This window comes from Gekko japonicus, unplaced genomic scaffold (genome assembly GCF_001447785.1).
Source record: "Gekko japonicus isolate JY-2015 unplaced genomic scaffold, Gekko_japonicus_V1.1 scaffold350, whole genome shotgun sequence".
Lineage (NCBI taxonomy): Eukaryota > Metazoa > Chordata > Lepidosauria > Squamata > Gekkonidae > Gekko > Gekko japonicus.
In genome coordinates this window covers 985,236-1,011,473 of record NW_015160845.1, presented here as the reverse complement: position 1 = coordinate 1,011,473, position 26,238 = coordinate 985,236, and the positions used below count along the sequence as shown (strand labels likewise).

At 48.0% G+C, this 26,238-nt stretch overlaps 1 protein-coding gene across 1 annotated transcript in view; it reads right to left on the bottom strand.

The window, feature by feature from the left end:
• Positions 1 to 203: 203 nt before the first annotated feature.
• The window catches only part of NPFFR2 (neuropeptide FF receptor 2), an 81,719-nt gene continuing 55,684 nt past the window's right edge, over positions 204 to 26,238 (bottom strand). Inside the window, 4 exon segments of the mRNA XM_015420027.1 lie at positions 204 to 870; positions 872 to 1,088; positions 8,763 to 8,862; positions 9,732 to 10,071. Coding sequence (XP_015275513.1) covers positions 244 to 870; positions 872 to 1,088; positions 8,763 to 8,862; positions 9,732 to 10,059 — 1,272 coding nt within the window. The 5' untranslated portion in view covers positions 10,060 to 10,071 and the 3' untranslated portion in view covers positions 204 to 243.

Below are 26,238 nucleotides of genomic sequence, written 5' to 3'. Positions count from 1 at the left end.
CCAGGGCCTACCTGAACGCATGACTTCAAAGCTGCCGCTGAGGTAAAAGTCCAAACATTTTTCTTAATTACAACAGAATCTCTCCTGATTCAGGAACAGACTGACCTCTATTTTCCAAACAACCAAATATTATACAAAAGGAACATGCGGCGAAGTCCTAAAAGAGCTGTCGTTTTTGCCAGGCAGGGCTTGAGCAGCGAGGCCATTGTTAAAGTCGGCACCAACCGAACAGGATGAGGTAGTTCACAGCAAGTCTTGTTTAATCCCATTACTATTTCCCGCCTTTTCTAGATCTTCCAGCATCAGCACTTGCGTCTTGTCCATCCAGTTCCCTTTCTGAGGTGGCCTTCCCGCCGCCACAGGATGCTGAGCCGTTTGTTGGGGGACAGCTGCTGGTAAAACGGCGTTGCTTTGCCCCCGCTGGGAATACATCTCCCGGGATATCGAGTCCCTGGAGCAAAGCTGAAACCTGAAGGCCGCCTGGAAACCCCTCCGGAAGTTCTCGTTGAAGAACCCATAGATGATGGGGTTGACGCTGCTGTTGAAGAAGGCCAACCAGTGGGCGAAAGGGTAGACGTAGATGTTGATGACTTGCAACTGCTCTTCGGTCAGGTCGGCATAGTCCGAGAGCATTGCCAAGGTCCACAGGGGCAGCCACGAGAGGATGAAAAGCAACGCCACAATGATAAGCATCTTGATGACCTTCTGCTTCTTCTTGTAAACCGAGTGGCGTTCTTGGCCGTGCTTCCCGGCGCTGGGGACCGCGGTATTGAAGAGGGTGATCCCTATCCGCGCATACATGATGACAATGAGAGAAAGGGGAGCCAGGTAGATGTTGGCGAAGAGCACCGTCGTGAAGATCTTTCTCTCTCATGTCCTGGTTGGGCCAGTCCTCCCGGCACCAGTATATCGGGCTGGTTTTGTTCCCATCACCGAGGATCACCCGGAAATGCTTCTCCTTCTCCACCTTCAACATCACTGCGGACGGGCACATGATGGCCACAGCCAAAACCCAGATGACCACAATGATGACGACGGCCGTCGATATGGTGAGCTTTTGCTTGAATGGGTAGACGATGGAACGGAACCTTGGATGAAGACAGAATGCACACGTTAATGTCTATCTTGGACATTGTCTATTGGAAAGGAAAATGAAATGCCTAGGAATAACAAATGATATGATTAAAAATACAGAAACTAAAGACATTAGAAGATAAATTAAAAAATCTGTAAGGAAATGGGATGTTACAAGCACATCTATCAGGGCGCGCAGGGTATGTTCGACACTTCATTTGGGAATTGCCCTCCCGATGCAACTGCCGGAATATTTTTATCAGTTGACAGTCCCAAAACTAAGAAGAGCTTTTACTTTGGCAAGATCTAATAAAGTATCATACTCTAATAGAACATGCAGATGCTCATATCATACAATCGAAACCATTGATCATATGATTATGGAGTGCCCTATATTCGATGAGCTGAGGGCTAATTTAGTCACCCCTTTACTTAAAGATATGGAACTGCTAAATGTGCGAGCCCAGGTGTCATGGCTACTATCGGATACCAACGATCATGTCACCTTCTCAGTGGCAAAATTCATAGGCGCAATAATCAAATATAAGAGAAATAATACTAAGGTCTTTTAAAATATTTTCTTTGGCTCTAATTTCTGCTTAAAGTGATAGCCGTATGAGCAGTGATAGATAGATAGATAGATAGATAGATAGATAGATAGATAGATAGATAGATAGATAGATGATAGATAGAGATTTAATTATGAAGTAGCACCATATGAAGAAATTTATTTGAGGAGTTGCTGGTATCTAGGTGGTCAGAAAAAAATAACAAAAATTGTTTACCAACAATATTTAACAAAATAGAAATGTATATGCTGAATAAAGAATGAAGAAACAAACCATATGTCTAAGGGTAATTCCTATGACAGTAAGGAGGACATCATGAACATACATTCACAATTGTGTACATAATTTAACAAACGAATGGTGCAAAAAGTTCAACAAATGTACAAATTGTTGCTCCAGAAGAGTGGTATCAAATGAGGACATCTTCTGCATGGAGACAGACTGATGTAGAAAATGTGTGGAATGTTCCCTCTTGAATTTTGATACAGATTGGAATCTTGGTTCTTCTTTGAAAAAGCTTCAGGGCGAAACGAGGCAGCCATTCGCTAGCATGTTCGTTAGAGAATCTTCATGATCTCCTCATTTGGAACCACCCTTCTGGAGCAACAATTTGTACATTTGTTGGACTTTTTGCACCATTCCTTTGTTAGTTATTTACGCAATTGTGAATGTATGTTCATGATGTCCTTCTTCCTGACATAGAAATTATGGTTTGTTTCTTATTTATTCAGCATATGAATTTCTATTTTGTTAGATATTGTTAGTACACAGTTTTTGTTATTTTTTCTGGTCTTTGACTGTGTCCGTACCAGTCTTTGTATAGCCTCTAGGTGGTGGCTTGAGATCTCCTGGGATTACAACTTCCCTCCAGGCAACAGAGATCCGTTGACCTGGAGAAAATGGCGGCTTTGGAAGGTGGACTCCATGGCATGAAATCCTACTGAAGACGTCCCACTCCCCAAACCCCACCCTCCTCAAGCTCCACCCCCAAATCTCCAGGTATTTCCTAACTCAGAGCTCACAACCGTCGTGAGAAGTGAAACAAAAACCCACTATATATCTTATCTACAAGTTAAAATTAAGGACCAATTCCCCATATCTCAAAAATTGTCTTTTGTACTGTCTTCTGGGTATGACCACTGTGTATGAATGCAATCTGTTTTGCAGAGGGGCTGTGGCTCAGTGGGAGAGCATCTGCTTGGCATGCAGAAGGTCCCAGGTTCAATCCCCAGCATCTTCAGTTGAAAGGACCAGTCAGCAGCTGATGTGAAAGACCTCTGCCTGAGACCCTGGAGAGCTATGGAGGGGGCCGTGGCTCAGCGGTAGAGCATCTGCTTGGCATGCAGAAGGTCCCAGGTTCAATCTCCAGCATCTCCAGTTGAAAGGACCAGTCAGCAGCTGATGTGAAAGACCTCTGCCTGAGACCCTGGAGAGCTATGGAGGGGGCCGTGGCTCAGCGGTAGAGCATCTGCTTGGCATGCAGAAGGTCCCAGGTTCAATCCCCAGCATCTCCAGTTGAAAGGACCAGTCAGCAGCTGATGTGAAAGACCTCTGCCTGAGACCCTGGAGAGCTATGGAGGGGGCCGTGGCTCAGTGGTAGAGCACCTGCTTGGCATGCAGAAGGTCCCAGGTTCAATCTCCAGCATCTTCAGCTAAAAGGGCCAGGGAGCAGGTGATGGGAAAGACCTCTGCCCAAGACCCTGGAGAGCCACTGCCAGTCTGAGTACATAATAACGACTTTGGTAGACCAACAGTCTGATTCAGTATAAGGCAATTTCATGTGTAAAAGCTTCTTTTCTTTAATACAGCAGATTCAATTTGGTAACACAGCACATGAACAGACACAATCTGAACAGCTTGTGATGACATCAGACAAGAAGATCTTGTCCTAGATTTACTCGAGACCACATAGTCTGAAGTCAGATAAGGGAAAAACTCATATTCTGAAAAGGAATAAGCATATTGTTTGGATGCTGGCAAATGGAAATGTATTCATACGAAGGGAATGGAGTTGTCTCTCAGTGTATGAGGAGCAGAGAGCTGCTTTAAAATGGTGTACCAGCAGCCCCTAACATCAAACGGATTATCTACACCTCCTGTCTCAGTTAGTAATAAGGACTGGCTTTGTGCCTCTCCAAAATCAGATTACATTTATATATGGTGGTCATACCCAAGGGCTCAAGTGTACCGGGAAACAGTACAAAAGACGATTTTCAAGATACAGGGATTGGTCTTTAATTTGAAACTTTCTCTTTTAAATTGTGTTGACACCCTTAGCTACTGATCCCAAAGTTACCTTCCCCTGAGTCAGGCTACTGGTCTGTCATGATCAATGTTCTCTGCTCTGAATGGCAGCAGTTCGCCAGGGTCTCAGGAAGAGGTCTTTCACATCACCTAACCCTTTTTACTGGAGACCACACAAACACACACATGAAGCTGCTATATACCGAATCAGACCCTTGGCCCATCAAGGTCAGCACTGTCTACAACCAGTTTGGTGTCGTGGTTAAGTGCGCAGACTCTAATCTGGGAGAACCGGGTTTGATTCCCCACTCCTCCACTCGCAGCTGCTGGATGACCTTGGGCAAGCCGTAGTTCTGATAAGAGCTGTTCTTGAAAAAGAGCAGTTTCTGTCAGAGCTCTCTTAGCCCCACCCACCTCACAGGGTGTCTGTTGTGGGGAGGGGAAGGGAAAGGAGTTTGTCAGCCGCTCTGAGACTCCGAGTGAAGGGCGGGGTATAAATCCAATCTCTTCTTCTTCTTCCTCTTTTACCTCACAGGGTGTCTGTTGTGGGGAGGGGAAGGGAAAGGGGTTTGTCAGCCGCTCTGAGACACCTTTGGGTAGTGAAGGGCGGAGTATGAATCCAATCTCTTCTTCTTCTTCTTTTACCTCACAGGGTGTCTGTTGTGGGGAGGGGAAGGGAGAGGAGTTTGTCAGCCGCTCTGAGACTCCTTCTGGTAGTGAAGGGCGGGGTATAAAGCCAATCTCTTCTTCTTCTACACAGACTGGCAGTGGCTCTCCAGGGTCTCAGGCTAAGACCTTTCACATCACCTACTGCCCAATCCAACTCAGCTGGGTGACCTCAGGCCAGTCACAGCTCTCTCAGCCCCACCTACCTCACAGGGTGTTTGTTGTGAGGGGAAGAAGAGATTGGATTTATACTCCACCCTTCACTACCTGAAGGAGTCTCAGAGCGGCTTACAAACTCCTTTCCCTTCCTCTCCCCACAACAGACACCCTGTGAGGTGGGGAGGAGGCTCAGTTCTTCCGAGGACTGCTCGTGAGAGAACAGCTCTGAAAGAACTTGTGACTGACCCAAGGTCACAGCAGAGCTGCAAGTGGAGGACTGGGAAATCAAACTTGGTTCTCTCAGATTAGAGCCTGTGCTCCTAACCACTACACCAAACTGGCTCTCACTGGAGAGGAAAGGAAGGTAGGGTTCCCAAGTACTTACCGCGATCCAGAGGGGGAAACATGCTCTCCGGCCGGACCACTCCTCCCTGTAACGCAGCATGCTGTCGCCAGGAAGTGTCGCTGGGCAACGCTCTGGCAATGGGGCTGAAAACTCGATGGTACCATCGAGTTTCCAGCCTCATTTCCAGAGTGTCACCCGGCGTCACTTCCTGGCGACAGCATGGTGCGGCGCATCTGTTGTCCCTGCGGGAATGATCCTGCGAAGACATCTGTGTCCCCCGCCGAATCACGGTAAGTACTTGGGAAGCCTGAGGGAAGGTGATTGTAAGCCACTTCGAGACTCCTTTGGGTAGTGAAGGGCGGGATATAAAACCAACTCTTCTTCTTCTTTTAACTGGAAAAATCAGGGACTGCATTTGGGATTTTCTGCATGCCAAGCAGATGTCCTGCCACTGAGCCATGGCCCTAGATAGATGCCAGGGATTGAACCTGGGGCCTTCTGCATGCAAACGTACTCATGGCTCCTAACAGTGAATGCAAACATATTAAACAAGATTCTCGATTTTCCGTATAACAGAAATTTGCTTCCTTACCATCTGCCGTCCCAAACATTAAAAGATACCCCTGCAACACTGACCACAGTGGACTGTGTATTTCTCTCAGCTATGACCAGCCAGACTATATATAAAGAGCCAGCTGTTCCCTTTAACCTTTAAAAAAAATCAGGGATATTTTTGGGCAGGAACACACAGGAACGGAGCTCCGGCTGGCTCCCAAGTTGGCCACACCCAGCAGGAACTCATTAGCATAATAGGCCACACCCAACAGCAGGAACTCATTAGGATTGGCTACATTAGGGGTGTGTGGCCTAACATGCAAAGGAGTTCCTGCTACAAAAAAAGGCTCTGGGTTTTGACAACAAACAAGGTCAACAGAATAATAAGCAAAAGGTGGGTGTGGCTGGATAACCACACTTCTGGTAACATGTGGGTATGGCTTAATATGCTAATGAGTGGTGCAGTCAGGGGTGTGGCCTAATATGCTAATGCATTTCTGCTGCTGGGTGTGGCCTATTATGCTAATTAGTTCCTGCTGGGCTTTTTCTACAAAAAAAGCCCTGGAAAAAATTATTTGCTTTCGAATCTTTAGGCACTCCAAAAGCAAAACAGGGGGGACAGTGATGAAGACCATTTGTCACCTGTCTCCAAAGTTACACCAGTAATCAATCAGAAGAAAGTACTTCCGGTATTTTTGCAAAACAGGTACAAGTGAAGGGCAGAGAAGCTATGTGTGGTTTTGTTGTTTTCACAGGCGGTAAAATCGTCGGCACCCGGCTTTCGGCTGGTGCCTGATCTGGGGATCCCTCCTTTCAGCAGCAAAGGACGGCCATGATGGAACCCCCTCACGAGCGTATGCACAATCTGAATTTATTGTGACTTGATTTAGAACTCGCACCCTCTCCTCAACAGAGGACTCGGGGGGGTTCACAAGATACACAACAGAACATTCAAACTTAAAAAATAGAGAACAACGATAAATACATGCAATAAAACTGGTCACCAACTTCAGAAGAAGAAGACTCGGTTGGTACACCTCACTTTCCTCTGCCTTAAGGAGTCGCAAAGCGGCTTACAATCGCCTTCCCTTCCTTTCCCCAAAACAGACGCCCTGTGAAGTGGAGACCAAGCCCTACGAGGAAAGGCTGAGGGATTAACTTGCAGCAGCTGAGAACTATCATCTAAAGTGGTTGACAGCTTGCAATTTAGAGCTCTATCCTGGGAACAGCATTCTGTGGGCTAAATGGCTTTTTTTTTCTGCATTGAAAATTTCAATCCCACCAGGAAAAGAAATTGCCGCACAAGCCACAAAATCCTTGCTACGGACCTGTGTTGACCCTTTTAGAGAACAAGCTTAATAGAAGCAGGTGCACAAGAACCCCTGGCTCGTCATAAAAGATTGCCTGTGGGAGTCTGAGAACTGCAAAATCACATCAGTATCACAGTATTGATGTTTGACTTGGTTGGAGCTATATTGTTATATTCAACACATGTCAGGACGAGGTACAGCACTGGCTGCCGATAGCGTACTGGATTCGCTTCAAAGTGCTGGTCTTGACCTTTAAAGCCCTTAATGGCCAGGGTGCAGCCTACCTGAGGGACCGCCTTTCTCCATATGTTCTCCCAAGGGCACTTCGGTCGGGAGGGCGTCGTCTCCTGGAAATTCCAGGCCCGAGAGAAGTTAAATTTGCAGCGATCAGGACTAGGGAATTTTCGGTGGTGGCTCCTACTTGGTGGAAGGAGCTCCTGGAGGAGATTAAGGCCCTGCGGGACCTTTCTCAGTGCCGCAGGGCCTGCAAGACGGAGCTCTTCCGCCAGGCTTTTGAGTAGGAGCCGCTGCCACTGCTATTCCACCTGTATCCCTTATGCCCTGGCGTACTAACATCTGATTGCCTGGCCCCAAGGGTGGAGCGAGGTGCTTGGACACGCCTCTGAGGACAAGATCGTAGGACGTAGCTATGTGAGGTTAAGATCTCCCCCTCTTGCTGAAATTTGTTGTAATTTGTTATGATATTTTATTGTAATTTATTGTTTTTAAACTATATGTTATTGTTTTAACCCGGCACACAGTGCCCTATTTAGCCGCCCTGAGCCTTCGGGCTAGGGTGGGATATAAATGTAAATATAAATAAATAAATATAAATAAATAAAATCACTTCTGCCAGCCGAAGCAACAATGCTGAGAACAAATGCTGAGAACAAGCCGGCAGATGGGGATGATGACTTCTATAGTCACGAAAGCCAACACTTTGGCAGAAAAACTCTCTTCAAGGAGACCAGTTTCCTGACACAGAGTTAGAAGGGATTCTAGAGGTCACCTACTCCAACTCCCTTGCCCAGTGTGGGAATGAGTCAACTACAGCGCCCCACTCTGCATAAAGGAGCACACATCTTTTAAAAATGCTTTAAAATTATTGGAAAAAAGCATTTACAGGAGAAATTCGTGCAGGGCTGTGCCTTTAAGAAAGGGGGCGGAGCCCCCAAAAGACCCACCGTAGGTACGGTCCTGGGTCAACAGCCTCTAACTCTTGATAAAGAAAGGATGCTCATTCCACCGTTTTCCAGCCTGGGCCCTTCACAGTGCTCCTGCACCAAGCCACAAGCTCTCAGATTGTATTAACGGTGAGTCTTTTTCTGGCTGTGCGAGACCTCTTCTTGGTGTTCCTGCATAAAGCTATGATGGCAGGCTTCTTGGAGGTAACAGACAATATTGTATTCGGCTCTGTTTCCCAGGCTTTGACAGAGTCCTACCAGGGCTCTTTTTGTAGAAAAAGCCCAGCAGGAACTCATTAGCATAATAGGCCACACCCAATAGCAGGAACTCATTAGCATATTGGGCCACACCCCTGACAGCACAGCTCATTAGCACATTAGGCCGCACCCCCATGTTACCAGAAGTGTGGTCATCCAGCCACACCCACCTTTTGTTTCTTATTCTGTTTACCTTGTTTGTTGTCCAGGGCCTTTTTTGTAGCAGGAACTCCTTTGCATGTTAGGCCACACACCCCTAATGTAGCCAATCCTAATGAGTTTCTGCTGATGGGTGTAGCCTGTTATGCTAATGAGTTCCTGCTGGGTGTGGCCAACTCGAGAGCCCGCCGGAACTCTGTTCCTGTGCGTTCCTGCCCAGAAATAGCCCTGGTCCTACCTGTCCACGGCGATTGCAACCAGAGTGAAGACGGAGGCCGAGACGGAGATGCCCTGGATCATCCCGTTCATCTTGCAGACCGTGTTCCCGAAGGGCCACCCTGGAGAATAAGAAAGGGGATGAGCTGAAGGTAGAAAAACTGCATTTAAGTCTACTCAGTGGTAAAGGACAGGAAAGACAGAATTGAGTCCGGTAACATCTTCGAGACCAACAAGGTTTTTGGGGTGGAAGCTTTCGAGAGTCAACGCTCCCTTCATCAGATACAAGTCGAAATGGAGATCCCTGAGTCCTTATATCCCAGTCAGAAGGTGGGAGGGGTGTTGCGGAGACGGGACACAGGATGAAAAGGGACACGGAACGTGGTCATCCATTGTGTAGATTAGACCAGAGGGGAAATGCTTGGGGGCAGAAAATTAGCATCTGTAGTGAGAGAAGAATCCTCTGTCCCTATTAAGCCCTGGGGGCTTCGTTATTCTGAATTGGTGAGTGAACTCGTAAGTTCCGCAATCTCATATTGTTCTCTCTCCTTGAAGGACAGAAAAGGGTCAAACTTCTTCTTTCTTTTTTGAGTGTGTCTATTTTTTATTTGATGACTTGTGTGTGGGGGGGGGGAGGAGGTATTTGTGAGTTTCCTGCACTGTACAGGGGGTTGGACTAAATGACCCTGGAGGTCCCTTCCAACTCTGTGATTCTATGATTCAATAAGTCTACCTAGCATCCTCTTTCAGACAGTGCCAAACCAGCTGCCCTGGAATCTGAACACACAGGGTACAGAGGCCAAGACTTCCCCCCCCCAGCACTATTCCCTACTCCAACCAAGGGACCTGCAAGCCCGACTCTGCTCTCGCTAAACAGTGACATCAAAATGCTTCTCGATAAATAAGGTGGACCTCCTCAGATTTTCTCACGAGAAACAGCACCCCCTCAATGTGCTATTTTCCAAACCTCAAGGACGGAGGCGAAACTTACCGGAGATTATATTATCCAGCAACGTGGTAGGCATGCAAAATATCCCCACTAGCAAATCGCTGACGGCAAGGTTCAGTATGAAGAGGTTGGTGACGGTGCGCATGTGCTTGCTCCGCAGCACAATGAAACACACCACTCCGTTGCCGATCATGCACAGGAGGAAGATGAGGAGGTAGGAGATGATGAAGATTGCGGCGATGAGGGGCTGGTGGAGGTAAAAATCCACGTAGGCGACGCTGCTCTCCACGTTACAGGTGTGGTTTGGCCCGCTGCAATTCCCCAGGGATGGTGAACTGGTTGCAAAAACGGGGTCCATGATTGTATCCATGTTGAACTGCTCCTTGCAACAGAAATAAAAAGGAGTCACCAGAGGGAACAATGCATGAGATCACATAAGAACATAAGATCAGGCCAGTGGCCCATCCAGTCCAACACTCTTGTCATACAGTGGCCAAAAATACCAGGTGCCATCAGGAGGTCCAGCAGTGGGGCCAGGACACTAGAAGCCCTCCTACTGTTACCCCCCTCCCAAGAACCAAGAAGACAGAGCATCACTTGCCCCAGACTGAGAGTTCCTATCAATACCTTGTGGCTAATAGCCACTGATGGACCTCTGCTCCATATAAGAACATAGGAGAAGCCAATGTTGGATCAGGTTCCATCAGGAGATCCAGCACTGGGGCCAGGACACTAGAAACTCTCCCATTGTTGCCCCCCCCCCAAACACCAAGAATACAGAGCATCCCTTGCCCCAGACAGAGTGTTCCATCTATAGAACATAAGAGAAGCCAATCTTGGATCAGGCCAATGGCCCATCCAGTCCAACACTCTGTCACACAGTGGCCAAAGATACCAGGTGCCTTCAGGAGGTCCACCAGTGGGGCCAGGACACTAGAAGCCCTCCCACTGTTGCCCCCCTCCCAAGCACCAAGAATACAGAGCATCCCTTGCCCCAGACAGAGTGTTTCGTCTGTAGAACATAAGAGAAGCCAATGTTGGATCAGGCCAGTGGCCCATCCAGTCCAACACTCTTGTCACACAGTGGCCAGAAATACCAGGTGCCATCAGGAGGTCCACCAGTGGGGCCAGGACACTAGAAGCCCTGGAGATTAAGCCCTGGATCTGGAGATTAAAAACGGAAGACGGCGGCTTACATAAAACCAATAAAACAATATACATCTCAGTGTAAAAATCCATAATAAACAATTTAAAACAGTTGATATAACAATGGCGGTGCGATATAATACAATGCATTTAAGAACACATTCAGCGATGCTCCACTGTGGAAGCTTCTAACTCTAGGTCGACACAGGGCGAGGCTGATAAGGTGCAGCTCCTATAGGAATGCCCGCCAGAAAAGCTCCGTTTTCACCGCCCAGCGGCCCTGATTTTTGAGGTGTCAAACTTGTTTGTTACAAGGGACGGATCTGACATAAATGTCACTTTCTCCAGAGAGACCATGAGTTCCATAAAATGTAATGCCAGGCACCGGAGAGATAAACTTTACAAAGGGGACAGGCAAACTCAATGAGCGGTATTATTTTTTACTCAAAATATGAACTCACAACATTAACACTCTTACAGTATTTCCTTACAGTATCTCCCTGATGCCTCCCTCCCGCCTCCACCACCCGTTACGCATTAGCACTGGGACAAGTATACAGGGACATAATGCACAGCCTGAGTCATCTGTCGATAAACGTAATGACCAGTTGATCATATGCTGGGTAAGGGCCCTGCACGGGCTGCTTTCGGCCCACAGGCTGTGAGATCGACACCCCTGGGTTACAGTGTCAGGCTAGGACCTTTGAAGAGTGTGCTGGAATCCCTCGTTCAACTATGGAAGCCCACCAAGTGTGAGGAATAAGAGAAGGGGGGGAATGATGTGAAAAGTCACTTTGATTTCACAGCCAGGGAGAAAAGAAAAAAGAGAAGAAGAAGAGATTGGATTTATACCCCGCCCTCCAGGGCTCTTTTTGTAGAAAAAGCCCAGCAGGAACTCATTAGCATAATAGGCCACACCCAACAGCAGGAACTCATTCGCCTATTGGGCCACACCCCTGACAGCACAGCTCATTAGCACATTAGGCCGCACCCCCATGTTACCAGAAGTGTGGTTATCCAGCCACACCCACCTTTTGCTTCTTATTCTGTTTACCTTGGGGAATTTCAGACAGGCGATATCTCCCGGTAGGGAACCGGTTCTCAAACGGGTTCTGGTTTGTCATTTCAGACAGAACCCGTTTGAGAATCGGTTCCCTACCGGAATGTAACTGCCATTTCACACACAAAAGCTTCAGTCCCGTTTAGGAACCGGGACTGAAGCGTTTTACCTGTCAACCGCTTCTGACTAGTCTCCAGTTCCCTCTCCCGGTTCGGATACGCTTGTTTCCCGCCTTTTTTTGCCCGTGCGGGCGATCTCCTGCTGGTTTTTTTTTGAACGTTCGATTTATAGTGTTATAGCGCTATAGCGCTATAACGATATAATGGAATAGCACTATATCAATCCCATTGGAACGCATGGAGTGTCTTGTTATACTGCTATAGCGCTATAGCGCTATAAAGCGAACGTTTTTAAAAAAAAATCGATCGCCCGCATGGGAAGAAAACGGCGGGAAAACAAAGCGGTGCATGTCTGAAATGCCAAACCGCTTCTGAACCGGCTGATTTCCGGTAGGGGCAAGCCATGTGTGAAATGGCAGCCCTGTACCGGTTCAACTCAAAACGGAAGAATACCGGCCTGAAACCAGGAGAAACTGGGTAATGTGAAATTCCCCCTTGTTTGTTGTCAAAACCCAGGGCCTTTTTTTGTAGGAGGAACTCCTTTGCATGTTAGGCCACACACCCCGAATGTAGCCAACCCTAATTAGTTTCTGCTGTTGGGTGTGGCCTATTATGCTAATGAGTTCCTGCTGGGCGTGGCCAACTCGGGAGACAGCCGGAACTCCGTTCCTGTGCGTTTCTGCCCAAAAACAGCCCTGCCCTTCACTATCCGAAGGAGTCTGAAAGCGGCTTACGATCTCCTTTCCCTTCCCCTCCCCACAACAGACACCCTGTGAGGTAGGTGGGGCTGAGAGAGCTCTTTAAAGAACTGCTCTTGAGAGAACAGCTCTGAGAGAACTTGTGACTGATCCAAGGTCATGCCAGCAGCTGCATGTGGAGGAGTGGGGAATCAAACCCGGTTCTCCCAGATCAGAGTCCGTGCTCCTAACCACTACACCAAACTGGCTCAAAACCACTACGCCAAAAGTTGGATTTGACTGATAAAACTCATAAAGAGTTCCAAATAATGGTTCCCTCACATCATTATTTCATTGGATCCTCAGATATCAGAATGGAAGTGGATATAAATGCTTTGTTTTTAACAGGGATGATTCTGAATCGTCTATCTCCGCTGGTTTGGAAATTCCCGTTCTGATTTTGTCTCCCCCTTGTGCTAACTGGACCCCTGAATTTCACGCCGTTTTCCATTCCCCCATGCTGAAATTCTTCACTTCATTTATTCCAATCTCAATGGTACGCTAGCAATATAAAAGGAATCAATGGATCAGGATCATTAGGGATGAAAAATGGGCGGAATGAACAGGTCCATGATGACAGAAAAAAGATACAGATTCAGATCTCGGTATTTGTGATACGACTAGTAGTAGTATACTTTATTGTCATTGTACATAGTACAACGAAATTAAAGATGCAATCATTGCGGTGATCTACAACAATATTCATATACACTCACGCACCATTCACTACTGTCCCATAACTCCTTTAAGGTTCACATAGCAACTTAAAACCACCAATGTCACCCAATTATCTGACAGAAGTGTTTGTCTTCTGTTTGCTTCTTTCAAAGCAGGGAGAGAAAAAGATGTAAAAGGGACAAGAATGAGACTATTTTTCCCCCAAAATGTTTGGACAGAAGTTTATTCACGCCCTATAGCAGTGGTGGTGAACCTATGGCACGGGTGCCAGAGTTGGCACTCAGAGCCCTCTCTGTGGGCACGCGTGCCATCGCCCCAGCCAGGCCCAGACCATCATTAAAGTGTTGAATTCTCTGCCTAGGGCTGCCAAATGCCCCCCGGGGGGGATTTCCCCCCACTTTCGAGCCCCGCTTTCCGCTCCCGCAGAATCGGGGCCCGGGGAAAACCCCACCCCCGCGTGCGCATCACCCGGAAGTGACGTCACACGCTGGGGGCGGGGTCACGGCATTTGAGGGGAAAACAAAGAGTTTTCCCCTCAAATGGCGTGGCCCTGCCCCCAGCGTGCGACGTCACTTCCGGGTGACGTGCACGCTACGCACACGCGCACGTTCCAGACGCTGGCTGGGAGCCCCCTGCTCCCGGCCAAAACATATTTGGCAACCCTATCTCTGCCAAATAATTTTAAGTAAATGAAAGCATTTGGGATTGCTTTCCTTACTTTGTTTGGGTCATCTTAAGTTAATGTATGAGTGTTTTTTTTCTAAAGTAAAACCTCAGTATTCAGGTTAAATTGCCGTGTCGGCACTTTGTGATAAATAAGTGGGTTTTGGGTCGCAGTTTGGGCACTCGGTCTCTAAAAGGTTTGCCATCACTGCCCTATAGTAACTCAATTTTTGTGCAGGAGAGAAGAAGAGATTGGATTTAGACCCCGCCCGTCACTACCCAAAGGAGTCTCAGAGCGGCTTACAATCCCTTTCCTCTCCTCCTCCCTACAACAGATACCCTGTGAGGTAGGTGGGAGAGAGCTCCTTGGAGAACTGCCCTTGAGAGAACAGCTCTGAAATAACTTGTGACTGACCCAAGGTCACACCAGCAGCTGCATGTGGAAGAATGGGGAATCAAACCCGATTCTCCCAGATTAGAGTCCCCACTCCTTACCACTACACCAAACTGGCTCTCATAGAATAGAGGATGAATCAATAAAAGCACAAGCCCTCCCAACAGAAGGAGCGCACGGCACGATATTAATTCCAAACCTATTTTTAAAGCATCAAAAAGCTCGTCACAGACTTGTTGATGTTCTGTGTTCCCGACCAAATTGCTGAAACCCAATTAACAAAGATACAGACATAACGGCTGTCACACCGGCTATATTGAGACCGCATGTTTTCCAGTGTCGTATTATCAAAAGTACCTGATCAAATGAGACCATTCTGACAGAGAGAAATTAAACCATGTGTCACAGAAGCGGATTATTAAAAACCACAGGGATTTATTAAATGTCAATGGATGCACCTAAAACAGCCTCTCTCTCTCTCTCTCTCTCTCTCTCTCTCTCTCTGTATGTATTTGTAGAGAAGGGAAGGTAAGAGACTAAATGGGGACTCTCAGTCATGGGAAAGATTATTTTGAATGTTACTCACAACTTCTTGTGGACTTCCAAAATGGTACAAAACCATAAAACTTTCTTTATGAAACTGTTCAAGGCCGCTAGGAACTTGGCACGGAAACAGAAAGCAATGCAACCAAATCCTATGAAAACAGGCTGCTTAAACAGCAGCATTATGACCAGTCACAAGAAAAAAACTCAGCTTGGGAAAATGCAATCATTTTAAGGGTGTCGGAAGCGGAATCAAGTTGCTGTCAATGAGAATACCACAAGAAAGGTGCCATCACAGGAAAGGCCCTGTCGCCACCGGCATAGGTGGAAAAGGGCTCAGAGGTTGACCTCAGAGGGGTGGTTTCATCCTGAAGCAGCAGGCTTCTTCCTAGGAATATGCTGATGGTCCCCTGCATGACACCTAATTTCAGTTCTTTGGCTATTCATTTATCCCCATACTAAATCAGACCCCGGGTCTATATAGGTCCATCCTGTCTATTCTGACTAGGGGCCACTCTCCAAGGTCTTGGGTCAAGGTCTTTCCTCATCACCTACTACCTGATCCTTTTCAGTGGAGGTGCAGAGAATTGAACCCAAGACCTTCTGCATGCAAAGCAGCAGGGATGATAAGACAGAGAAGAGTTCTATGTTCACCACTCTGAGCTCCTCAGAGCAAGGAGAGTTAAATGTCAGATGTAAAAATGTAAGATGGAGAGGATTGCTGCCACTCAGGGTGGACCAAATTGGGGGATTCCTGGATATTTGGGGGAGGAGTCTGTGGAGGGCAAGATTTAGTCAAGAGAAAGATCTCAGTAAGGTATAACATCATGAAGTCTACCCCATAAAGTCCAACCTTCCAAAGAAGCCATTTTCTCCAGAGGAACTGATCTCTGTAATCTGGAGATCAGGCGTAATTCAGGGAGATCTCCAGGACCCCATGAAGAGAAGAGATTGGATTTATGCCCCATCCTTCACTACCCGAAGTTGTCTCAGAGCGGCTTGCAAACTCCTTTCCCTCCCCCTCCCCACAACAGACACCCTGGGAGGTAGGTGGGGCTGAGAGAGCTCTCTCTCGAGAACTCCCCTTGAGAGATCAGCTCTGAAAGAATTTATGACTGACCCGAGGTCATGCCACCGGCTGCATGTGGAGGAGTGGGGAAATCAAACCTGGTTCTCCCAGATTAGAGTCTGCGCTCTTAACCACTATGCCAAACTGGTGGTTGGCAACTATGGCTGCCCAGAAAGTATTGGTGAATCTGCTTTTTGGAGAAGGGGACTGGGAGAGCCCGAAGATCTAAAATGAAGAGGAATTTATAATTTCAGTCCCTTCCAAGACAAACGGGGAGGAGGCATAATTTGCAGGAGCTGCGGTGGCTCAAGTGGTTAAGATGCTGAACTGCAGGCTGTGGAAGGTTGGTAGTTCAGCAGTTCAAGACCTGAGTGTGCCGCATGACGGAGTGAGCTCCCGTCTCTAGTTCCTGCTCCTGCCAACCTAGCAGTTCGAAAGCAAGAAATTGCAAGTAGATAAGTAGGTACCACTACAGTGGGAAGGTAACAGCGTTCCGTGCGCCTTGGTGTTTAGTCATGCTGGCCACATGACCACGGAAATGTCTTCGGACAGCGCTGGCTCTTCGGCTTTGAAACAGAGATGAGCACCGCAACCCTAGAGTCGGATTCGACTGGCTTTCGAGCAAGGGAACCTTTACCTTTACTAGGAATGGTGCCTCCTCGTCAATGTCAGTTCAGCCACAGACAGATTGGCCATTACGGCCTCCTGGAAAAGCCCCGGTGGGCCGACAGCCTGGGGGGCTGCCCTGAACCAAATGGACGGGCTCCTCCCCTCCCCCCGTTGAGAAAGAAGAAACCTATTTTCCTTAGAGCAGGGGTGTCAAACATGCGGCCTGGGGGCCAGATGAGCCCCCCTGGAGGGCTTCTATCAGGCCCGCAGTGGAACTGGCTGTCTTCTGCTTCTTCTTCCAGTTCTGCTGCTGCTGTATCAGCATAGGTTTGCAGGTTACAGATACACACCTGAACAGCATACTCAAGATTCCAAAAGCACAGATGTTTTGATGTAATAATTCAGAGCAAGAGGTGTAAGTTATCAGACACTGTCAAATAAACAAAATATTGCAAGAGTGCTGATGTTTTAACCATGTTTTTATTTTAAGTTTTTAAAAAACCCTTTGTGTTTGTGTCCTTTATCAAGTTTATCTCTCTGCTACCAGGCAATCCATTTTATGACACACGCGGCCCAGCCCAACAAGGTCTTGTCTATGTGAGAGCCGGCCCTCATAACCAATGAGTTCGACACCCCTGCCTTAGACCTTTTATTATTTGCTAAAGTTACACAGTTTCATTTGGCGCCGTCTCCTCTCCCGTTTCAACTATTTTGCTTCTGGCTGGCTACACATGTCTAAACAGCTTGCCGGAATCTAGCTAATTAAGTTGAACATAAGAACCGTAATTGGCAAGAAAACGGAATCATGCAAGAAATACTTACAGTCCGGTAATGGGGGGGGGGGGATTCAATTTTGTTATGCACACACTTGTCAGGAGAATACACTGGATTTCACGGTCAGTTGATCAGAACTCAGAGACGGGAATGAAGCGAGACTGGAGGTGGAAGCACCAAGGGATTGACATATTAATTTGAACAATGGAGCTCACAACTTTCTGCTGATGCACGGGCACCGTTTCACTTATATATACGGTTGCCAATCTCCAGGTGTCACCTGGAGACCTCCTGCTATTAGAACTGACCTACAGATGACCAAGATCAGTTCCCCAGGAGAAAAAGGCTGTTTTGGAGGCTGGGCTCTACAGCATTATAGCCTACCGAAGTCCCTCCCCTCCCCAAACCCCACCTTCCTCAGGGTCTCCATCCCACAAAAAATCTCCTATTATCTCTCAGCTCAGAACCTGCAACTCAACTTATTAACCACATCAAAGGGGCCAGTGTGGACCAACGGCATCGAACGGGCTTTTAAATCACTATAAAAGAATGGGTGGGTTCCAATCGATAGTCCCTCTAAGCCGAGTTAGTGTGAGCTAGTTCACGGTCTCTAAGCCTCCGGGCTCACACATTTTTGCCTTCGCTCAGGAAGGATGGGCTCCAGAGCAAACTAATTCATACAGCAGTCAAATCGCTCCGCATGCAGCTGCTGGTGTGACCTTGGGTCAATCACAAGTTCTCTCAGAGCTGTTCTCTCGAGGGCAGTTCTCAAGAGAGCTCTCTAAGCCCCATCTACCTCTAAGCTGAGTTAGTGTGAGCTAGCTCACAGTTTTTTTAGCCTCCGGCTTACATGTTTTTGTCTTAGCTCAGGAAGGATGGCTCCAGAGCAACCTATTTATTTATTTATTTATTTATTTATTTATTTATTTAATGGCATTTATACCCCGCCCTCCCCGCGAGCAGGCTCAGGGCGGCTTACATAAGGCACCAAGTGCGTTCAGGGTACATATTACATGGTACAAAATACAGAATTAAAACAACTTAAAAACAGCTTAAAATCATTTCAACGGATGCACATATGACTCCTAACATCTTGTGTAACGGGGTGGGGGGGAAAGGCTGGGGTGCTGGAAGATGTCATTGATGCCGTAGCCAAATCGCTCGCTCACAACTCTAATGCCAGTAGCTCACAGAGTAGAATTTTTGCTCACAAGACTCCACAGCTTAGAGGGAGCATTGGCTGTTGCTGTCAGACCTGTCGGCGGCGTTCGACACGGTCAACCATCAACTACTGACCCACCGCCTCGCCGACACTGGGATTCAGGGGTTTGCCTTGCAGTGGCGCTCCTCGTTCCTTCAGGGTCGGGGACAAAGGGTGGCACTGGGGGAAACAGCTGTCCCGAAGGCACCCGCTTGTCTGCAGAGTGCCACAAGGGGCTGTGCTGTCCCCGATGCTATTTAACATCTACATGCGCCCCCTTGCCCAGATTGCCCGGAGGTATGGGTTGGGTTGTCACCAGTATGCGGATGACACCCAGCTCTATCTGTTTTTGGGACGGCCAGTCAGACTCTAGTCCGGGAGATCTGGACCTGGCGCTGAAAGCCGTGGCTGGTTGGCTTAGGCTGAGTCGATTGAAACTGAATCCAACGAAGACGGAGGTCCTGTGCCTGAGTCGGAGTAGGCCAAGGCTTGGGATCCCTCTCCCAACCTTCGATGGGGCACCATGGGTGCCAGTGCCGGAGGTTAGGAGTTTGGGAGTGCTCCTGGATGCCTCCTTAACAATGGAGGCCCAGGTAGCAGCCGTGGCGAAGTCTGCCTTTTACCATCTGCGGCTGATCCGGCAGTGGGTTCCCTTCCTTGAACGCAACGACCTGGCAACAGTGATCCACACAATGGTCACCTCGAGACTGGACTACTGCAATGCTCTCTACGTGGGGCTGCCCTTGTCCCAAATCCAGAAGCTGCAGCTGGTGCAGAACGCAGCAGCGAGGCTGTTCTTGTGTCTCCCTGTGCCGGAGCACATCCAGCCTGCCCTAAAAGCACTGCACTGGCTGCCTATAGCATACCGGATTCGGTTCAAGGTGCTGGTTCATACCTTTAAAGCCCTATATGGTCAGGGACCTACTTACCAAAGGGACCGCCTTTCCCCACATGTTCCCCAGAGAGTACTAAGATGGGGGTCCCAACACCGTCTGGCCCTTCCAGGTCCTAAAGAAGCCAGGCTTGCGGTGACGAGGGCCAGGGCCTTCTCTGCGGTGGCTCCATACTGGTGGAATGAGCTCCCGGAGGACGTCAAGGCCCTGCGGGACCTTTGGCAGTTCCACAGGGCTTGTAAAACGGAGCTCTTCCGCCAGGCTTTCGATGAGGGTGCCACCACATTACTGGTGTGTCTGAAAAGATAGCTCAAGCAGCCATTTTGTAGCTGGCTCTGCCTCCCGTGGCAGCTATACTGTCACGGCTGCACCCACCACGCTTTGCCAAAATTCCAAAGGTGTCTGAATTAAAGTGTACTGAACGGCAGCAAAACACTCTCCGTTCTATCAAATGGCACAATCTCTGGACAAGAAGCCCAGGTACTGTTTACACCGCAGAACTGTATTTAAGAACATATGAGAAGCCCTGTTGGATCAGGCCAATGGCCCATCCAGTCGAACACTCTGTGTCACACAGTGGCCAAAACCCAGGGGCCATCAGAAAGTCCACCAGCAAAGCCAGAACTCCAGAAGTCCTCTCACTGTTTCCACCCAAGCACTAAGAATACAGAGCACAACAGCCCCAGACAGCGTGTTCCACCTATACCTTGTGGCTAATAGTCACTGATGGACCTCTGCTCCAAATGTTTATCCAGTTCCCTCTTGAAGCTGTCTGTGCTTGTAGCCACCACCCCTTTCTGCAGCAGTGATTCCCATGCGTTCAGAGTGAATTTCAGGGTCCAGCGATAGAGCAATGGGATCAGAAGCACTACCCACAGAGCCCACAGAATACAGGTCTCTGCCCAGAAACAGCTCTGCCAGCCAAATGCATTTAGAACTCAGGAAATCCATTCATTCCACAGGGATCTACCTCTAAGCAAATTAATAATCTGGAATTGGGAGTCAGCAGTGAAGTGGCTAAGTCTGCAGTTATTCAAGGCAGTGAGAACCAGGGTGGACTGTGAGGTGCTCCAGAGGGATCTGTCGAGGCTGGGCCCGTGGGCATCAACCTGGCAAATGCGGTTCAAGGTGGGCAAGGGCAAAGTAATGCACATTGGAGCCAAAAATTCTAACTATAAATATACCTTGATGGGGTCCAAACTGGTGATAACTGACCAGGAGAGAGATCTTGGGAGTCGTGGTAGATAACTCCCTGAAGATGTCAACTCAGTGTGCGACTGCAATAAAAGAGGCCAATGCGGTGCTGGGGATTATTAGGAAGGGAACTGAAAACAAATCAGCCAGTATCATAATGCCCCTGAATAAATCTATGGTGTGGCATTTGGTATACTGTGTGCAATTCTGGTCACTGCACCTCAATAAAAGGTATCACTCGACTGCGCGACTGAACAACAATAACAACAACGAAGCATTGGAAAAAGGTGCAGAAAAGGGAAACTAAAATGGTTACGGGGGTGGAATACCTTCCCTATGAAGAAGAGGTTAGGGCGCTTTAGCTTGGAGAAACGACGACTGAGGGATGACATGATAGAGGTTTACAAAAGATAAAGAAGGCAGAGAAAGAAGTCCTTTTCTCCCCTTTTCACAATACAAGAACTTGTGGGCACTCAATGAAATTAATGAGCAGTAAGCTCTGAACAGATAAAGGGAAGTACTTCTTCACCTAAAGTGTATTTAACGCATGGAATTCACTGCTGCAGAAAGTGGTGGTGGTGGCTACAAGCACAGAAAGCTTCAAGAGGGAATTAGGTAAACACAAGTGGAGACCTGCAAGAAACTTGCGGGGAGGGGGCATTCCCCCCATTTTTGCTTCCCTCTCCTCCCTTCTCTGTCAAAGTTCCCTCCAGTCTTTCTGCACCCACCCCTTATTTGTCAGTCTTCCCTCACCACCTCCTCTCACCCCTTCTATGTTACCTTTCCTCCCTACCCCCTTCCCTAGGGATTCTTTCTCACCCCCTTTCTCCACTCACCACTTGTATATCTCACCCCTCTCTTACCCCAGCCCTTCTCAGACAATGTCCTCATTCCCCCACCCCTTCCCAGTCTGCCCCTTTCTTTCTCCCCCCCTCACACACACATACAAAATCTCCCCCTCTTCGGCCTCCTTTTCTGCAGCTTCCTTGTTTTTCTGGCAGTGGGGAGGCCACTCGTCTGGGAGGGATCTGGTGGCAATGTTCTCTGCCCCGCGGCTCCAGGGTTGTCTTGCTGGTGGTGGGGAGGCCAGCTGCCTGGGAAGGGCCCGGCGATGTTGGCATCCCCTGCCCCGTTACTCCAAAGCTGTCTTGCTGGCCGTGGGGAGACCGGCCACTGAGCAAAGCTCCAAGTCCAGAGTGAGGAACTACGAGTTCAGACTGAGCAAGTGCAGACAACTCAGGGTGTTTTTTTTAATTTGGGAGGGGGGTATTTTTTTATTTTTTGCATTTTTCTACAAACCTGGAGAGTACTCCAAGTGTGCAGAAAAACCTCTTTAGCCTTCAGGTGACCTTGTTCTGCGGAAATAAGTATCCGCACGCAGAGGTACCCTTGGCTATTAGATATATAGATATGGAGCAGAGGTCCATCAGTGACTATAGGTGGAAAACGCTGTCCGGGGCAGTAGTGCTCTGTATTCTTAGTGCTTAATAAGGAAAGACAACCGTGATATAACAACATCTTGTTGAGGAAAACTACATATCTTCTTTAATTATCCAGTAACAAATCATTAAAGGTGTTTCCTTTGAAGTAAATTGGTCTCAAGGTTTTCCGGACTTACAGCGCTCAATGGACCGTTGCAGTCGAGGTTTCATCAGATGAGACCTTATACTGTCCTATCATCTGTAGTTTGTTAGTGTTAAAGGTAAAGGTAAATATTCCCTTGCTCGAAAGCCAGTCGAATCCGACTCTAGGGTTGCGGTGCTCATCTCCGTTTCAAAGCCGAAGAGCCAGCACTGTCCGAAGACGTTTCCATGGTCACGTGGCTGGCATGACTAAACACCAAGGTGCACAGAACGCTGTTACCTTCCCACTGAAGTGGTACCTATTTATCTACTTGCAATTTCTTGCTTTCGAACTGCTAGGTTGGCAGGAGCTAAAACTAGAGACAGGAGCTCACTCCGTCATGTGGCATTCGTTAGTGTTACCCATCCTTATTTACCATGTGGTGTGTAGCATAAAAGCAATAATAATAATAAAAAGGAAATGCAACATGTTGCAAAGGGAATTTTGGAACTGAGACGCAGGCCCATTTGTAGTCCCCAACAGCGCACTTAATGCTACAAATCGTCTGTACGGCAGACTGAGCAACCAATTCAAGTTTCTTAGGACACACATTCATACATCGAAAATTCACCATTCACCAGCAAATGATGCTGAATGGGAGATGTCGCTGTTCAAGGACCGGGGCTTCTTCCGCCATTAAAGGTGTCATCCAGTTTAGCAATACTAAGGAAATGATATGATTGCCGATTATGCCTATTGTGAATGGTCTCTCCCACTTCTTCTTGATTGCCCCTGAATTGTACATAATTACGTCTTACCCTGTACTTTCCGCATTTCACAGCCCCGTCTCTCTGCCGTTTAAAATTTCGGAGGGCCCACCACCTAAGACTGATGAAGCAGGTTTCCGACAATGACAGCTAATGCCGAGATAAAAATCCGCCAGTCTTTAAAATGTCAGAGAGCTGTTTTTTATGGCAACAGAATCGCAGGGATACTCTTCTGGAAGTGCCTCTCTCAGTATCAGCTTCAAAACATTCCGGCTGAATGATTTCAGAATTGGATTTGGGCAACTGAAGGACAGCAAGAGCGAAAGTTTGTCATTCTCTCTCCGGAACAATGACTTTTTAAGATTCAGGTGGGGTAGGCGTGTTGGTCTGAAGCAGCAAAACAAAGTGTGCATACAGGGTCACCTTTAAGACCAACAAAGTTTTATTCACGGTATTAACTTTCGTCCGCACGCACACTTCTTCGGGTACACCGAAACGGAAGTGACCAGCCCATACATACAGGTAGAGGGTGAGCAGCAAATCAGCAGACAACATAATGAAGATGCTTAACAGATGCAAGGGCCACACTGGAACAACAACCTTAGTTTATACGGTCACCATTTGTTTGGGTTTAATTCCGGGGGTGTGGGGGGAAAACATAGTAAAGGAAATAAATATATCAAAATCGGAGACTGATGGGCAGATGTACCTTTCTCAGTTGTGGAAGCTGAGAGTAATTAACTGAGACCTGGCCATGATGTTTTTACAGTCTTCTCAGGTGCCCGTATGTCTTTCTTGGTGTAGTGTTTGGTGTAGTTTGGGGTAGTAGTTAGGAGCAGGGGTCATTTTGCAGAAAAAGAGGTGCAGGAGCTCATTACCATAACTCATTAGCATAACTCGTTTGCATATGCCACACCCCCTGACATCACCGGAAGTGTGTCAGAAGGCAACACCCACCGCTCAGGCTCCACTGGACTGTTTTGGATTGCTAGCTATTGGTGTGTGGGGGGGGATCTGAACTTAACTGGCTGCTTCTTGCTCTTACTGAGGGCTGCTGGGAGCAGGGGGTGGGGCTTGTTGCGTGTGCCCGCCCCTTGGGCTCTTTACTGCCGGAGCTCCGCTCCTGTGCGCTCCCACAGGAAACGACCCCTGGTTAGGAGCATGGATTCTAATCTAGGAGAACTGGGTTTGATTCCCCACTCCTCCACATGCAGCTGCTGGCATGACCTTGGGTCAGTCACAAGTTCTCTCAGAGCTGTTCCCTCAAGAGCAGTTCTCCCAGAGCTCTCTCAGCCCCACCTACCTCACAGGGTGTCTGTTGTGGGGAGGGGGAGAGGAGATTGTAAACCGCTCTGAGACACCTTTGGGTAGTGAAGGGCGGGGTATAAATCCAATCTCTTCTTCTTCTACTACTACCTCACAGGGTGTCTGTTGTGGGGAGGGGAAGGGAAAGGAGTTTGCAAGCCGCTCTGAGACATCTTCAGGTAGTGAAGGGCGGGGTATAAATCCAATCTCCTCCTCCTCCTCTTCTTCTTCAATCTATTGCTAAAGGTCAGGGAAGGTTTCACCCCCCTCCCCAACACAGGCTATGTTTTCAGTTGCTCCTAGGTAAGGAACTGTAAGCAAAGGGGGATCATTTATATTCAGTCTAGGCCCCACCAGTCCCATCATGTGGCCCTGACAAAGAAAAGAGTTGTAAGGGAAAATCATAGAATCATAGAATGTTAGAGTTGGAAGGGACCTTGCAGGTCATCTAGTCCAACCCCCTGCACTCTGCAGGAGCATAGCTGAAAGATAGCCCTACATACCTACACATACCCGAAAGATGGTCGTCCAGCCTCCGCTTGAAAATGTCCAGCAAAGGAGCATCCACTACCTCTCGAGGCAGACTGTTCCACTGCTCAACCACTCTGACAGGAAGGAAATGAAGTAAAGCTGCCAATGGATGCCAAGAGCTCGTTGACGTGACTGTCACATGATTGCAGCAGCCGGGACGGGCAAAGATCCAGCACGCAAGCAGTGATCTTCACAGATCCCCTGTCGACATCCATCATGTAATTGGGTCAGAGTGGTCCATCAAGGAACCAGACAAGGCATTAGACCTGAGAACCAGTTTGGTGTAGTGGCTAGGAGCGTGGACTCTAATCTGGGAGGACTCGGATTGATTCCCCACTCCTCCTCCACACGAACCCAGCTGGGTGACCTTGGGCCAGTTCTCTCAGAGCTGTTCTCTCAGAGCTCTCTCAGCCCCACCTACCTCACAGGGCGTCTGTTGTGGGGAGGGGTAAGGAAAGGAGTTTGAAAGCCACTCTGAGACTCCTTCGGGTAGTGAAGGGCAGGGTAAAAATCCAACCTCCTCCTCCTCCTCCTTCTATCTGAGCTATGTTACAACCAGCATCCAACTCAAAACATATTTGGGAGATTTTATCAACAAAACCTTTCCAAAAGCATCGAAGAAGGAATGGACACACAAGCCCTCCTGGTTCCTTCAGGCTGGTCCCCAGGTTAGAAAAATGCACAACTGTCCCAAGTCTTTGCTTGGTGAGGCTGCCCCTCCCTCTGTTGCCTAAAATAAACTGCTGATGTTGCCAAAAATAAACTGGGTAACTCCCACAGCCACCAGTGACTCACATGAACTACATGAAGCTGCCTTATACTGAATCAGATGTAGGGCATTTTGTGTTTTTCAGGACAGGAAACCATGCCCTATTTATTTTTAAACTCTTGTTGAAATTGGGTTTATGTTATGGATTTCAATGGCTTCCCTGTGTATGACCTTGGGTCAGTCACAAGTCACAAGTCACATGGAGCAGGAGAGAGAGCTGTGAGAGAGGTGAGTGGGTTTCTTTTACTTGCTTTCAGCTGAGAGAATTCAGCTAAGGATATTTTGTGGGAAAACTGTGTTTAGCAGTGTGTGGAAGCACTTAGAGTTCTTGCAGAGTCCTGGCTGATTGAGTGTGGGAGAGGAACGGGCACTGTTTGACTGGGATTGCCTGTAATTGAGAGGAAGTGGAAGGGGCATTGTTTTGCCTGTGATTGAGTGCCTGGGTGAATTTGAATTTGAATAGCTGCTGCCTGACCTCTGCTGGGGGAGGCCTCTATTTAAGGAAACACCTTGCCAGAGGCACGAGCCTCTGGC